Source organism: Tasmannia lanceolata, unplaced genomic scaffold (genome assembly GCF_043159265.1).
Source record: "Tasmannia lanceolata isolate RefF3 unplaced genomic scaffold, GAP_Taslan_0.1 ptg000037l, whole genome shotgun sequence".
In the NCBI taxonomy this organism is placed as follows: domain Eukaryota; kingdom Viridiplantae; phylum Streptophyta; class Magnoliopsida; order Canellales; family Winteraceae; genus Tasmannia; species Tasmannia lanceolata.
In genome coordinates this window covers 13,761,011-13,775,441 of record NW_027518714.1, presented here as the reverse complement: position 1 = coordinate 13,775,441, position 14,431 = coordinate 13,761,011, and the positions used below count along the sequence as shown (strand labels likewise).

Here is a 14,431-nt window from a genome sequence, read left to right as displayed (position 1 = left end):
CAAAATGCTTTCGCACATCTTATTAAAACAGTGGAGTGCTGAAATCATTTCCCTAAAACAAGGGCGCACATCTTATTAAAACAGTGGGGTGCTTAAATCATTACCCTAAAACAAGGGCATAAATATCATTTTGCTTCTAGGAATTGTCATATTATTGCTTCAACACCACGTTTTGGGTTTTAGTAAGATGCTTTCCTTCCCAACCATTGAAAAAAAAAGAAGCTTTCTTTCCCAACTCATGCCCAATCCCTTGGCTCTAAAAATTTTGTTATTCGGAATTCTATTATACGCAAACCAAACAGCTGACAAAGAATTAGCGGCGGAAAAGGAAATCGCCATTTATATCAAATACCAGCTGTACAAATAGCGTGGCACTAAAATTAGCGGTAGGTTATTTCTCTTTTTTACCCTTGTGTTTTTTTTTGTAGGGTTTTCTTCTCCTCATCCATTCACGGAAAGGAAGAAGGTTTTGATAATCGTGGATCTTCAATGGAAGATCAAACCCTAGATTCATGCAACGAAAACATGGACGAAGAATTCACTGAATCCTTTATCTGTTGTATCTGCCTGTAAGTCCTTTCAACTCTCTCTTTTCCATATTTTCAATCTTTACCTATTCGAAATCTTCTTTCGTGATTGATGTTTGTCTTGATCTTTTTCTTTTTTGTTTTGAGAAAGCGGTTGTGTTAGTAATTGATGTGATTAGGGTTTTTCAGCTGAATTAGGGTTTTTTTTGTCTTAAGAAAGCAGCGGTGTTAGTAATTGATGTGATTAGGGTTTTTTCAGCTGAATTAGGGTGTATATTTAGATTTTTTTTTTCCCGCATGAAAATGGTTTCTCTTAGCCGCAATTATTTTTTCCTATTTGTTCGGAAAATAGACACAAAAAATTTACTTTTACAGTTGTACTTTGCAAAACCTATACGAAGATTTCTAGAGAGATTAATTTTCTGTTATTTCTGTTTCACAATCTATCTAAATGTGATACCTGTTTGATGTTGCAGGGATCTGCTCTACAAGCCCGTTGTACTTGGTAAGAAGTCTTTGTTGCCTGTGCCATATATTTTAGAATGTACATAGCTCACAATGCTAATCTTATAATGCGTTATTCTCATTGCAGCATGTGGCCACATTTCTTGTTTCTGGTGTGTTAATATAGCCATGAGTGGTTCTCGCGAGTCTCACTGTCCCTTGTGTAGACACCCATTTCTTCATTTCCCTTATATCTGTCACGTGCTCCACTTCTTACTCCTGAAAATGTTCCCCGTGGCTTACAAGAGAAGAGAAAGGGAAGTGCTAGGTGAGCTTTACTTGGATTATGATTGCAGATTTTTGTAAAAATGTTATTGAGAACTGTTAAACAACCAATCACTCCAAAAGCTTAAGCTGTTAAAGTTGGTGTTGTTTAATCATTTATACTTTAACACTCCTCATTTGTGGCCCCACTTTTTAGGGTTGGTCTACGCATGGCACATGTGGCCTTTCTTTTGGGTTGGCCGTTACATGTGGATTTTTAATATCAAGGAGTTTTGAACTCAGGACCTCTGCTCTGATACCATGTTAAACAACCAATTACTCCCAAAGCTTAAGCTTTTTTGGTGTTATTTAATCATTTTTATTTTAACAAGAACTGATTGATTATCCCATTGACCTTTCAAGCTACTTGCTTCAGCATTGTCACTAGTGTTCTGCTGGCTAACTTCCATTTAAGCCATAATTCGTTATTGCCGTGGGTCAGTATTGTTGGTACGTATTCAACTGGGATTGAGCAGTTTGCTGTTATTTCATGTTTCAGAGGAAGAAAAGAAAATTGGCCATTTCTCTCCCCAGTTTGAGGATTTTTTGAAAACAGAGAGGCTACATACTGGTGAACACCCTGTCTTGGTCCTAATAGACTGTTCTAAACATATATCCGCTGTTTTTTTTTTTTCACGGGTTCCTTTTTTCTGCAGAGAAAATTAACACTTGTACGGTTGTCGAGTCCTTTGATTGTGATTCTAGTCCTAATGTTGTCATGATGGTTCCTGAAGAATCTTGTGTGGGGAAGTCTGAAGACAATAGAAATACAGCTTTGGATGGAAAAAAATTGCCAGAAAATGGTATAGAGAATGAATATTGTAAGCACATTTCTGTCACTGACGTGATGTGTGCCGCATGCAAACATCTGCTCTTCCAACCTGTTGTTCTTAATTGTGGCCACGGTGAGCCCTCTCAAATAGTCACTGCACCTAGTTGGAGTTTGTATGCTGTTTTTACAGGAAGAAATCATATTCTTATCCTGATTATCTTTTGGTACAGTGTATTGCAAAACATGTATAACTGCCTCAGTGGATGACATTCTTACATGTCAAGATTGTCTGAGTTTGCATCCTGGAGGGCTCCCAAAAGTATGTTTGGAGCTTGATAATTTCCTGGAGAAACAATTTCCCAATGAATATGCACTTAGAAAAGAGGTCCTTCAGTTCAAACATGTACATCATCCACAAGAGGGTCTGACTGAATGTAAGTTCTCATTGTCATCCGTATTTATTGTTCTGAGTTAAAATTGATTACATGTTTTTGTTGAAACTTTGGTTGTTATAATTTGGCATGACACAGTCACAATTGCCGCATCAAATCCTTTTCACACTATCCCATGTTTTCAATTGAGTTACCTTAGGCCTTGTTTGGATTGCAAGAAAAACATTTTTGATGGAATTTTTTTCTTTTCATACATTGAGGGAAATAATGTGATTATGGTTAAATTGGATTATAAAGTGAAGGCCCCTCTAAATAAAAGTTGTAACGGATTGGTCAAGTTATCTTTATTGGTGTTTTAAAAAGGTAGGAAATTTTAGAAATATTTTTCCTTTCCAAACTTTTCCAGGGTGGAGGGTTGGGGACGAGCAGGTTAGGGTTTCAGGTGAAGGGGTGGCTGAAGGAGCGAGGAGGGCACGGGGATGCAGCTGCAGCGGTGGTGGCCTGAAGGAGGGGCAGCTATGGTGACCACGGTTTGAAATTTCGGTTTTGGCATAAATTTCAGACCTAGCCAAAACCGAAATTTCAGCCCAAATCCCGAAATTTCGGTCGAAATTCAGTAAAGACACTCGAAATGTCGATTTTTGGGCCGAAATTTTGGTAATTTAGGCTGAAATTTGGGAAGGTTCCAAGTTTCGGACATTTTGCCAATTTCGGTTTTGAAACGTTTCGGTTTCAGTCTTGACCGAAATCCAAAATTTCGGACGGAATTTAAAACCATGACGCTGACTACAACTTGGGGGTAGTTTTTTTTTTTTTTTTGGTTGTTTCCCGCTTCAATCTTCCGGGATCCGCTCTGATACCATGTTACATGGCCACAAGAGAAGGGGGAGAAGTAGGAGGAGGAGTGAGGGAGAAGAAGAGAGGCCCTTAAAGGAGCTCCCTTGTAATATGAACTGTGTATTTGTGTGTGTGTTTGTTCAAAATAACCTTCTAATATTAAACATTCTCCAAAGCTAAGCCAGCCAGCCAGAACCCAACCCACACCCCCCTCCCCCTTCCTTTTTTCTTTTTTTGGTTAAATCTCACTTGTTTTTTGAACGTGAAGAAGAAAAGAACTTTTTGGCTGAGAATGCTTGGCTTAGAAAGGTCAAGAAGGTTCCAGAACTATCGTGGATTTCGTCAATCAACCAGCTCTCCTTCAATGTCCCTACTAGGCAAGCCTCCAACATTTGAGCCCTGTCCTCCACCTCCTCACCTGATATACTTACCGCATGATGTTCTCCTTCGTCAATCTTTCCAGACCATTCCTCGAAGGCTCACTTTGCTGGCTCCTTCAGGGCCTCTCTTATTTCTCTTCCACTGGTTGGCTTCTTCCGGCACCAACGACATTTGAGCAGGCTCCTGAAGTTATGGTAACTACAAGACTCACAAAGCTAATTTCCTGGAAGCACTTCGATCCTACTCAGAGGGCCTTTTTGGATACCTCTCTTCCCTCTTTTCCTCTGGCTCTAGATCCCTTCTCTCCCAATGTTTAGTGCCATTTTCTATGTCTCTCGGTTACTCTTTTCTGATGCTCATTCTGTTTTCTATCCGAACCATGTTCCTTCTCCAGCAATCCTTCTCCAGATCCAATGTCTCGAATGCTTGTTTTACTTTATAATGTGCTTGATTCCCTCCATGCTTTCAATAGCATTGCCGCATTCACAAGTGGCCAAACATATTGAAGTTCCAACCTCCAAGATCTCCGCCACAGAGGCTTATCAGTTACATAGTTTATATTTTCATTTTTTTAAAATCACTCAAATCAGAGGCTTAGAATGATTATTCATATATCATAAACAATAAATCACAAACTCAATAGCTCCTATACATTTTCAAAATTTCCACAATTTTCTATTTTTAATTACATTTTGTTTTTTTTTGTTTTTTTGTTTTTTGCATTTTTTATAATTTTAATTTTTGTATGGATGTAAGTGTCCCCTTGTTGGGATTTTCTTAGTTTCCTGTGTCAGACTCGTGGACACCTGCATACGTGCCAATTGTCCAGGACTCCGGGCAACACAACCCACAACACCACTGTAGGAAGGTATTAGTGTATAACTGAAGAGAGTCAAAATCCACACTATTATATCCACTTCAATTTTGACATAAATGGAAAGAAATCTAGCACCCAATGGGTATATGTTTTGTCATTGTTCTTTTTTTGCATTCTTCAATTTTATATTTTGGCTTAGGTTTTTATATGCTTGGAAGTTTCAAATGTTTTTGTGTTCGTGAGACTATTTTACTTGACTTTTCATGTTCACGAAATACTTTCTAAACCGGAGTCAATGTTGCTTATTAATAGGCCGAAGGGCGGCCCAATGCATGAGGGGTCTGGGGAGGGCTAGATGTACGCAGCCTTACCCTTGCTTTGCAAAGAGGCTGTTTTCGTGACTCGAACTCGTGACCACCAGGTCACAATGGAGCAACCTTACCGTTGCGCCAACCTTATTAATAGGCCACCAAGAGAAAATTATCAAAATATTCCATCTTCCGAATACGTGCATTGCCGTAACGTTAGAGTTACTCAAGATTACTTTTGTAGTGACCTCTGAAATTTCTTAAAATGTTGAAAATGGATTTCAATTAGTTGCTTTCATTGAACTTTAATTTATATGGTTGAATTCCATATTGGGGATGGTTGGATTATGCAACTCTTATTTTGTTTACAGGAACAGTCATGATTTCGTGTGGCATATCAGCTCTTATATATTTGTAATTTTTTTTTTTTTGAAAGGTATATATTTGTAATTGTTACTTCCGTGAATAAGTAAATGCACTGTAGCTGCTGTCCTTCACTGGCAATATTGGATGCAGTATTTAAGAACTATGTCACAAATATCTCCGATATTTTCAAAATATAGCGTTTTTATCGCGAGATTTTGATAAAACAACAAAATCCCGAACTAATCCCGAGATTTTAAAAATATAGCGATATTTTCTTTTTTATCATAAAATATCCTGATAATATCTCGATATTATCCGATATTTTTATTTTATATTTTTTCTTAACTTTAATATTTTTATATATTTTTTAAATAATTTTAATTTACAGTTTATTTCCCTATATAAACCCAAAAAAATTAATAAAAATTAATATATCCCGAGATTTTCCCTTGCCGAGAAATTCCTGAGAACGACATTTGTGACATAGTTTAAGAACACAAAGTTATGGGGTGAAGTCTCAAATATGCTGAATGAATCCATCCCAACTTTTATTTTGACACCATTCAGTAGGGTTGCAACCTGGGATGGGTGGTTTGGGTTTTCCATAACACTACCCTACTCGAGATGAATAAAACCGACCCTACCCGAGACAGTTTCTCAGGTCGGTTCTGAGATGCGACTAACGGTTTTCACTTTGGAGTTTGGAGGAATGAAGGAGATCGAAGAAACAAGAAGTGGACGGGCATTGATTGTCAGGTGCATTGGGTAAGAGAGGAGTATTAGGATATCATTGTTTTAGTTTTAACGAAGCAGTGGGGAATTTTTATTTATTTTTTATGTTATGAAGCTCTGGTCGGCTTTTGAGTTTTTTTTTTCTCTTTAAACCCAACCCGTCAGGTAAGGATTTTCAACATAAAAACTGACCCAACTCAAGACCCATGATTTCTGAACCCGACCCAGGGTATTTGTGGGTTGGGTCAAGTTGCAACCTTACCATTTAGCCCTGAGGGCCTGAAGGGACACAGAAGTGAAATAAAAAAAATAAAAAACAATTTTTTATTAAGTTTCTCATTAGGGCTTTATCATCGTGATTGATGTGTTATGCCTTACATGCATCTCCATTTGAGGTGTACCCTTCATGAGCATTACTTTTCACCCGTATGCCTGCAAGCAAGTACTGGTTTTGGTATGGACTTTGGCCCCAACGGAAGTGGAAATACTTCGTGGACAAAGCCCTAATGAGAAATCCTTTAAAATTCATGGTAGTTAATGAAAGTCCATGGAGACAATGAAAATATAAGACTAACCTTAAGGAAATGCTAGAATAAGCACAAATATATGCATAAAAGCAACCACATAAGCAAGACAACCATCCATAATGGTTTAACAAGATCAACCAACTAGTGATTTGGGATTGGTATTTTATCAAGCAGACTACGTACCTAATATTTTCTTCAGCAAATGATCGCATAAATACCAGCATATGGCATAATTTTTGTTTGCTATTTACTAAAAGTGATATGTGCTTGTAGGCTCCAGGCAAAATGAGAGTGAGAAACAAGGAACCAAATCATTGCGAAGGCCTATCGGTTTCGATGTCTCAACATGGAACGAACTTGCATCAGAAGCTAATGCTGGAGTTGGTTGTGATGGATGCGGGGTAATTTCTTTCATACCTAAGTCATTTTATGCACACAGAGCAATAGTCTTCTTTCTGACATGCAGACTTGATTAACTACCCTTTAAGGGACCCAATTTTTTATGTTAGACTACAAAAAATATATTAAAGGATCTGATATTTGAGAAAAAAGACATTTATGCTGGAAATATCATTTATTTTAACCTGATAACTGATATCTCTCCCCTCTCCCCTCTCCCCTCCACCCCACCCAAAAAAAAAAAGAATTCTTATATCCAGGGTTTTCTTGCCACCATTGCATGGGGAAAGCGAGATCTGTCCTTTTTTAAACTGGGGGAAAGAGAGATCTGCCCTTTCTCTTGAGAATATACATGAGTTAGAGACATATTTGCTATTGGCGGTGAGATTTTGTGTAATTATACCCACTCTGTTCATTCAACCTTGGTAACTTCAAACGGACAATTTTTTAATATGAACAATAGTATCCTATGAGTAGACCGGTTAATGGTATGCTTGCCATGAGCAAGGTTTAAAATTTCGGTTTCGATACCGGTTTCGGACCCTGAAATTTCGCTTGAAATCTGGTACAAAACCCAAATTCAATATTTTATTTAATATTAAATTTCGGTGAAATATTAAATTAATATTAAAAAAAACAGATTTTTTGGGTCGACCGAAATTCCGAAATTTCGGCCAAAATAAATGACCGTTTCTGTTTTGGGTGATTTCGGTGTCGGTCTCCACCGGTCGAAATTTAAAACCATGGCCATGAGAGGAAGGTAAGGGATTTTTTCTACATTATCCTTTGAAAAATCGAAGCATCTCATTCATCTTGTCGGTCCTCAAATTACCAGTAGTACGTAACATCTTTGACATAAACTAACAAAATACATTTAACAATTTGGATTTGTCTTTGCAGATGTATCCAATAATTGGAAAGTGGTACAGATGCAAAGATTGTGTTGAGGCGATTGGTTTTGACCTGTGTGAAAGGTGCTATAATACTCGATCCAAGCTTCCGGGACGATTCAATCAGAAACACAGACCCGATCACAATTTTATTCTTGTTCAGCGGAATGTTATTTTCTCCAACATAATGTTATTGGCTAGGGGGCGATCAGTCTGAAGATGAAGATGGTTTTCTCTTCAGTGATACTCCAGAGGTCTCAGAGAAAAAATGATTCCACCATATGAACCTGTAAGTTTACTCAGAATCTCCACTTTCATTATTGGGACCTCAAATCATGATATAAATATTTTGGCTCCAAGTTTGGAAACCCAAACCAGATCCCATATACAAGAAGGCTTAAGCCCAGGACCGTAGCTTAAGTCATTATGTATGAGGCAATCAGGGAGATGCACTTTTACAAGATTTCACACTCCAAACATCAGGAATATCAGATCCAAAGCATCAAAGTGTGTTGATATTACCCTCAGAAAATACATAGAAAAGTTTTACTTCACTATCATTTGAATAATCTAGATTGACTTTGCGTTGGATTCTCAACTTTCTCACTAATAGGATATTATGTCCACAAGATCTGTTTAATCTGTTGATCTTTGAAAAACAAATAAAATGGAGAATGGAGTTGGTGAAGCTGTTTTTGTTGATTGTTTTAATGCAGAAAGAAGTTAAGATATTTTCATATTTTGAAAGTGTGTTGTTTTAGATCTCATTCCTGAATACTGTTTATTCATTCGATCATAAGTTATTTTCAGTCTTTTCTTTTTCACTTCTTTTTGTCAAACCAATGAGCATATAAGGAACTGGTCCATTAAGGAGGGATTGACTTCGAAATACATTTCTCTAGAAGGCTTACACCTCTATTAGTCATACATTTCTCTAACCCCGATCTTATTATATTTTAGTGAAATGTGACTGAAAGTCCGTAACTGCCCTTTGTCACTTAAGTTACAATAGCTACAAAATAAGGACAAAACCGTCTCTAAAATTAAGAAGGGTATTCCCATACATATTCTTCTTCACTCTTCCTCAAGCTGTAGCATAAATGTCATGCATACTCAGCTTGCCCAAAGTACTATGAAAGCAAGCATGCATTGTCACTTTGGTGAAGATATGAGTTAGCTGAAATCAGAATGAACAAACTGAATGACAATAGTCTTGATGTCATTTGGTTCCTCACAAACTTATAGTTTACCTCTGTTTGCCTAGTCCTCTCATGAAAGACCGGACTGGAGGCGATATAAATTGTCGCTTGGTCTCACAATGAAGCTACATGGGAACAGGAATAACAACTCCCATCTCTATGAAAATTTGAACAGTTACATTAACCCACTTGTAGTATAGGCTATTGATCTATATTCTATACACCGCCTCAGTTGATGAACGAACCACAACTGATTGTTTGTTGTTTTCCAAGCCATCGGTTTATCACCAAAAAACATGCAATAACCACTGTTTGACTTTATCATTGGGAGATGCAACCTAGTCTGGATCGCAATGTCCCGTTACCTCCTAATTGTGTGATTTCAATATAACAATATTTTCCCTAAGTAGCCTTTCAAATTGCAAGCTATGCAAAGAACAATATCCCAACGATGAATACATGGAGCATGCATGAATTGACTAGTCACATTCACGAGATATGCAATTTCCAGGCATGTGGTAGGTAGATAAGTGTCCCAACAAGGCTCTGATCAAGGGTAGAGTCATACTGCATATCAATATTTTTCCTGAATGGCTGATGATTAATTTCTATAGGATTGCCATCTGGCTTTGCTCCCAATAAACCTATGTCACTAAGAGATCCATTGCATACCTGCATTCAGAAATAAAAATACATTGCTTGTAACGAGTAACTTCTATCCGAAGTACTATAAGATAATCATTGCTTTTAACGAGTAACTTCCATCCGAAGCACTTAAGATGATCATTGCTTGTAACGAGTAACTTCTATCTGAAGTCCTTGATATTAAAAAAACATTTCACTTGTATTGTTTGAGTTTGACAATTTCTTTTGAACTAGTAAGAACAATGTCATCCACATATACTATCAAAATAATAGTAGTATCTGATGCCGTGGGGATTGAGCCTCTAGCTCAATGGTCAAAGGATTTGTTCTTCAACCCAGAGGTCGGAGGTTCAATCCCAGCTTACCTACCAAAAAAATGTATCTGATGCCTTATTGATGAAAATTGAATGGCCATAAGCACTTATTCAAAATGCATATCGAGAAAGTGCAGTATTTAAGACGATCAACTGTGCTTGTGGTGATTTATTCTTGTGCTGTTGGAAAGACCTCGAGGAGTACTACATTGTCGATGGGTGCTGGTGGGCTATCAATAGCCCTACGAAATTTGAATTTTGGAAGCCCTTCAAAATCACAATCTATTTATAGAAACTCTGGCCTTTAATTTCTTTTTATTGGTTGATCTTTTCTATTAGCAATAGTGTAGTTTATGGGTATGCCCGTAATCAACCCATATTATAATGTTCATTATTCAAACGTATCATTTAAAGTACTTACTGCCCCTACTATAATGTGGAGTTAAATAATTTAGAGCTTAGGAAAATCCCTGACACTATGTTGGGGGGATTTTTTTAATCTTTTTTTAGGGAGATGATATTTTCACCAAATATCATCGCGCTTTTTTTAATCTTTTACACACTGAGATATAGTAGAAGAATAACGTCTGTGGATGTAGTCACCATTGCCAAAACACGTAAAACCTTTGTGTTTGCTTGTGGATGTATTTGTCTCCTCCTATTTTCATTTTATTATTTTGTAGTCCGAGTTCAATGAATTAGAGGGAACGATCTCTTTTCTCTATACTGAGTTGGCGTCATAGAACCGCCACAATCCCATCAATCCAAAAGGAAGAGAAATCCTGAGAGGATGGTTGACAGAGATAACTAGAAGGTGCAATCTGATGCCTTGATGAAGAAGAAATTTGATGCCTTGGCGGAGGTCGTGGTCACTTGGTACCTTGATCGAAGGGTACAACCTTGCATGACCACGAAGATGTTTAGCCATTGATTTGCTGGACGACAAGGAGTGCAAGGTTGAGAGAGCTACTTTAGAGGATGTGTCCAAAAATAGAGGTAAATCTCATTTCCACCCTTTAAAGTTGAAGCAAAACTCAATATTACTATGTATGATGTAACAATGGATGCCAAATAACTAGATAATTGGCTAGATCAATTGGAAATGTAGTTTACCATATACGGGTATACTAGTATTATATGAATGTCAGCTTTGCTCACCCAAGTTATTTTGACATTCCCTTGCATGGTGGAATTCGTATATGTGGAGACATGATGTTTGGGTAATTTCATGATATAAGGGGTTGATTAAAAAATGTAGTTCTATCTTATTGGCTATGAAGAAGGTGGATTAAGTGGCAGTACCTGCAATGGAGATATGGGCAACATATTCAGAACTACACTGATTTTCATAACATGCAAGTCTTCTAGGGATTTCAATAGATGAACATGGAGTCCTTGTAAAGTACTACATCACTGAACTACATGATTAAAACACTTTTAAGTTAGCTTATTCGATGAAGCTAGTGCAAAGGCAAGGACTATTGGAGAGAAAAACAAGAAATCCAGGAAAAAAGATGATAGATCCAGGATAAGGGCAAGGCTTATGAAAAACGGGGCAAACAAGGGGAGCAGTGCAAGAGGGGTCCCAGGTCCCTAGAGTACTCGAAAAAATTACTGTGATCATTATGAGGTGTGATCAAGTGAAGGAAGAGCGTTGGAAGCTCCACCCTGAGTTGCAACCTAAAAGCATGACAAATAGGGAAGACAACAAGGGAAAAATAATGCCTTTGTCAACGAGGCGGAAGAATTACCTGAGTTGAAGGAACCCGGCGAGAAGCTTTCTCTCATGGCAGGGCCTGTGTAGCCCTCGACAGAGTTGGAAACAAAGGAAGAACTATTTTACTTGAAGATTCAAGTGAAGCAGTGTCATTGAGGCAATTACTACACCACATCACCATATCCATCCATTAGGATGGATAGTAAGAGATGTGGAGATGAGAATCACCAAGAAGTGTACCTTCAAGTTTACAATTACCAATAAGTATATTGATGAGGTAACATATGAAGTAATTCACCTCAATGTTTGCCAATTCATATTAGGCAGCCCCTATTTGTGGTGTAGGGATTCCATCTTTTACAAGAGGTTGCAGAAATACAGGTTTGTAAAGCTGGGGAAGGAGTTTCTGATCAATCCCAAAAAACGCAAGAGGAGGCAGTATCACTGATTACGAGTACTCAAGGAAAAATGATGGAGTGAATGCCAACGAAGAAACTGTATTATTGATGCTATGGCTGAAGGAGCAGAACCCGCGAAGCGCTAGGTCTACGGCCAGAACTTTCGAATGTCGAACCCCCCATCTTGGTACCCACTAAATGATTCAAACTAATGCCGTTATGCGCTCCTTCTTCCGACTCTCAGGATTCTTTTTCAATACAGTTTCATCATCTTTGCAGCCCTTAAATTCCAGGCATAAATATGATATTGAGCTCCTTCTATTAAACTTTGCAAGTATGTTCTAGGATGTGCAGGGCCTTGCTCCAAGAGGCATGTGGAGCACTATATCCAGTTGGCAGCAAATGCATTGTTTCCGAACCTGCATTTGTACTGCAAGTCTGCAAATCCATTTTGGAAAACGACGAGGTTAAGAGGCAGATGGAAAAAGTTTTTGTTTACAATTACATAGTTTTTCGAATTTCTTCCCTAGTGATAGTAGTTTTTTGTTTCTCATTGGTTTTTTTTAATGGTATGTTTCTCATTGTTGATTGCATGTTCTTTCTGTTTCTTTCTTCTTGGTTGACTTTCTCGGTCAGCTATGTACTTCTTTCCTCTCCTATTTATTGATTCTTTACCCTTAAAAAAAATGGAAAACGCCCTCAACAAGATTACCATCAAGAATTGATACCCTTTACCTCGGATTGACAATTTGTTGGATCAGTTGCAGCTTGCACGGTTCTTTACGAAGCTAGATTGAAAGTCTGGATATCATCAAGTTCAAGTTCGTGAAGAAGGTACATGGAAGACTGCATTTAAAACAAAATAGGGATTGTTTGAGTGACTAGTTAGAGATGCCCAATAGAGTAGTCAATTATCCTACCTATGACAAGGTGTGGTATGTGGAATTATATGATGATGATGATCTCATTCAACAATTGTAGAAGTTGAACTTACAAAGTTCAATTGGATGGATGCACCGTTGTATGAAGGTGCACATTGTGTATGCCAAGAGAAATGGATCATGGAGCTTCATACTTCAAAGGTAGCATTCCACTCTGGGGTTGAGAAGACACTATTGAACCTACGAAGATACGTGTCATGGCCGAAGATGCAACATGATGTAGCTTGTTTTGTTTAGGGATGTGTCTTTTATATCACCTCAAAACCTGCCAATCAAAAATCAGTACTATATATGCCATTACCGGTACCTAGTACTAAGAACTTTGGGCTTCCTTCATCCATTATTTTTCTATCAAGCTAGCTGCTTTCTGAATCACTTTTGGAAGACGATAAATGGGTAGACAGAGGTTGTGAACAGGACGATGGTGCATTTCCCATGATGCTATAATTCCAATTGTTCAAAAACTTGTGATGAAAGTCTTTCCTATCTCAAGGTTGCATATAATGGAGCCATTCACACTTCACCCAAAAAATATCCATTCGAGCGTGTTTTGGCTGTTTGATAGTGTATTTCTTGACATGGAATTCACTATTATTGGACAAAAAAGTGATGGGGAAAGAAGAAGAATGTGTTAAAGGTCGACGGTTTTTGGAAAAGATTAGAGAAGTGCATCAGGAAGTAGAAGCCCAATTGCATGTCACAATAGAAGTAAAAGATGAAAGGAAGAAGATCAAACCTATTCGATACGGGCCTCCCAAAAATTTGAAGATTAGAGAGAATTCATTTAAACTCGATTTGCCACCATTATATGCAGATGTACTTTGTTTTTAATGCTGAATACCTGAAGTTATCCTCTCATTGAGAAAATGTTCTACAAAAGAAGTCTTCTACTAAATTTTCAAAAAAATAAGTCTTATACTAATTAGAGATCTCATCAGATGTAGAAGCCTTGCCACAATATTAAAGTTCTCACTTTCCCAATCATGGGATGGATTCTCTTCTGCTTATTATTTAACCTTTTTGGTCATGTAACCCAACATCTTCTAGCTACTAATGAATATTCTAGTGGATTGTGCCATCTCCAAATATTTTTTTTACTTAGTTTAATCCTAGTAATCAGCAATTCTTACTGGTTATTGTGACCGTTTTCCATGGAAGTGATTACCCTCTCTCTCTCTCTCTTCTACCTGTAGTGTATGCTGATGTTCATCTTTCCCACATTTTTGAAACAGGATTTCCAAAAATCAGGGAATCGAGAAGATTCCTGTTTCGGAATCGATTTTCGGGGAATTGAGAATCCCCATTCTGAGTAGAGATTCCTTTTTTTTGAAATGACATATATTAAAAAGAAAGAGAAGGGACACCCGAAAGGGATTCCTGAGTAGAGATTCCTGCTTCCTTGGAAATTACTAAACCTTACAACTGCTAGTATTTTGGAGCTCCCTACAAGACTGAAACCAATCTGATATAATTGAATAAGAGGCACACCCTTGAAGCAATG

The 14,431-nt window shown here is 37.7% G+C and overlaps 1 protein-coding gene across 2 annotated transcripts; it reads left to right on the top strand.

The window, feature by feature from the left end:
* The first annotated feature begins 225 nt into the window (after nt 1-225).
* On the top strand, nt 226-8,455 carry LOC143861709 (E3 ubiquitin-protein ligase PRT1-like). 2 transcript variants are annotated; one of them, XM_077372597.1, is made up of 8 exons: nt 226-386; nt 1,004-1,032; nt 1,120-1,299; nt 1,795-1,866; nt 1,952-2,200; nt 2,298-2,501; nt 6,701-6,828; nt 7,727-8,455. In XM_077372597.1, exons 3-8 carry the CDS (start codon nt 1,161-1,163, stop codon nt 7,931-7,933), a joined length of 999 nt encoding a protein of 332 aa, XP_077228712.1. In that variant the 5' UTR covers nt 226-386; nt 1,004-1,032; nt 1,120-1,160; the 3' UTR covers nt 7,934-8,455. The 2 variants fall into 2 exon arrangements, with proteins under 2 accessions (XP_077228712.1, XP_077228711.1); XM_077372596.1 differs by lacking the exon at nt 226-386 and adding an exon at nt 393-569.
* The last annotated feature ends 5,976 nt before the right edge of the window (nt 8,456-14,431 follow it).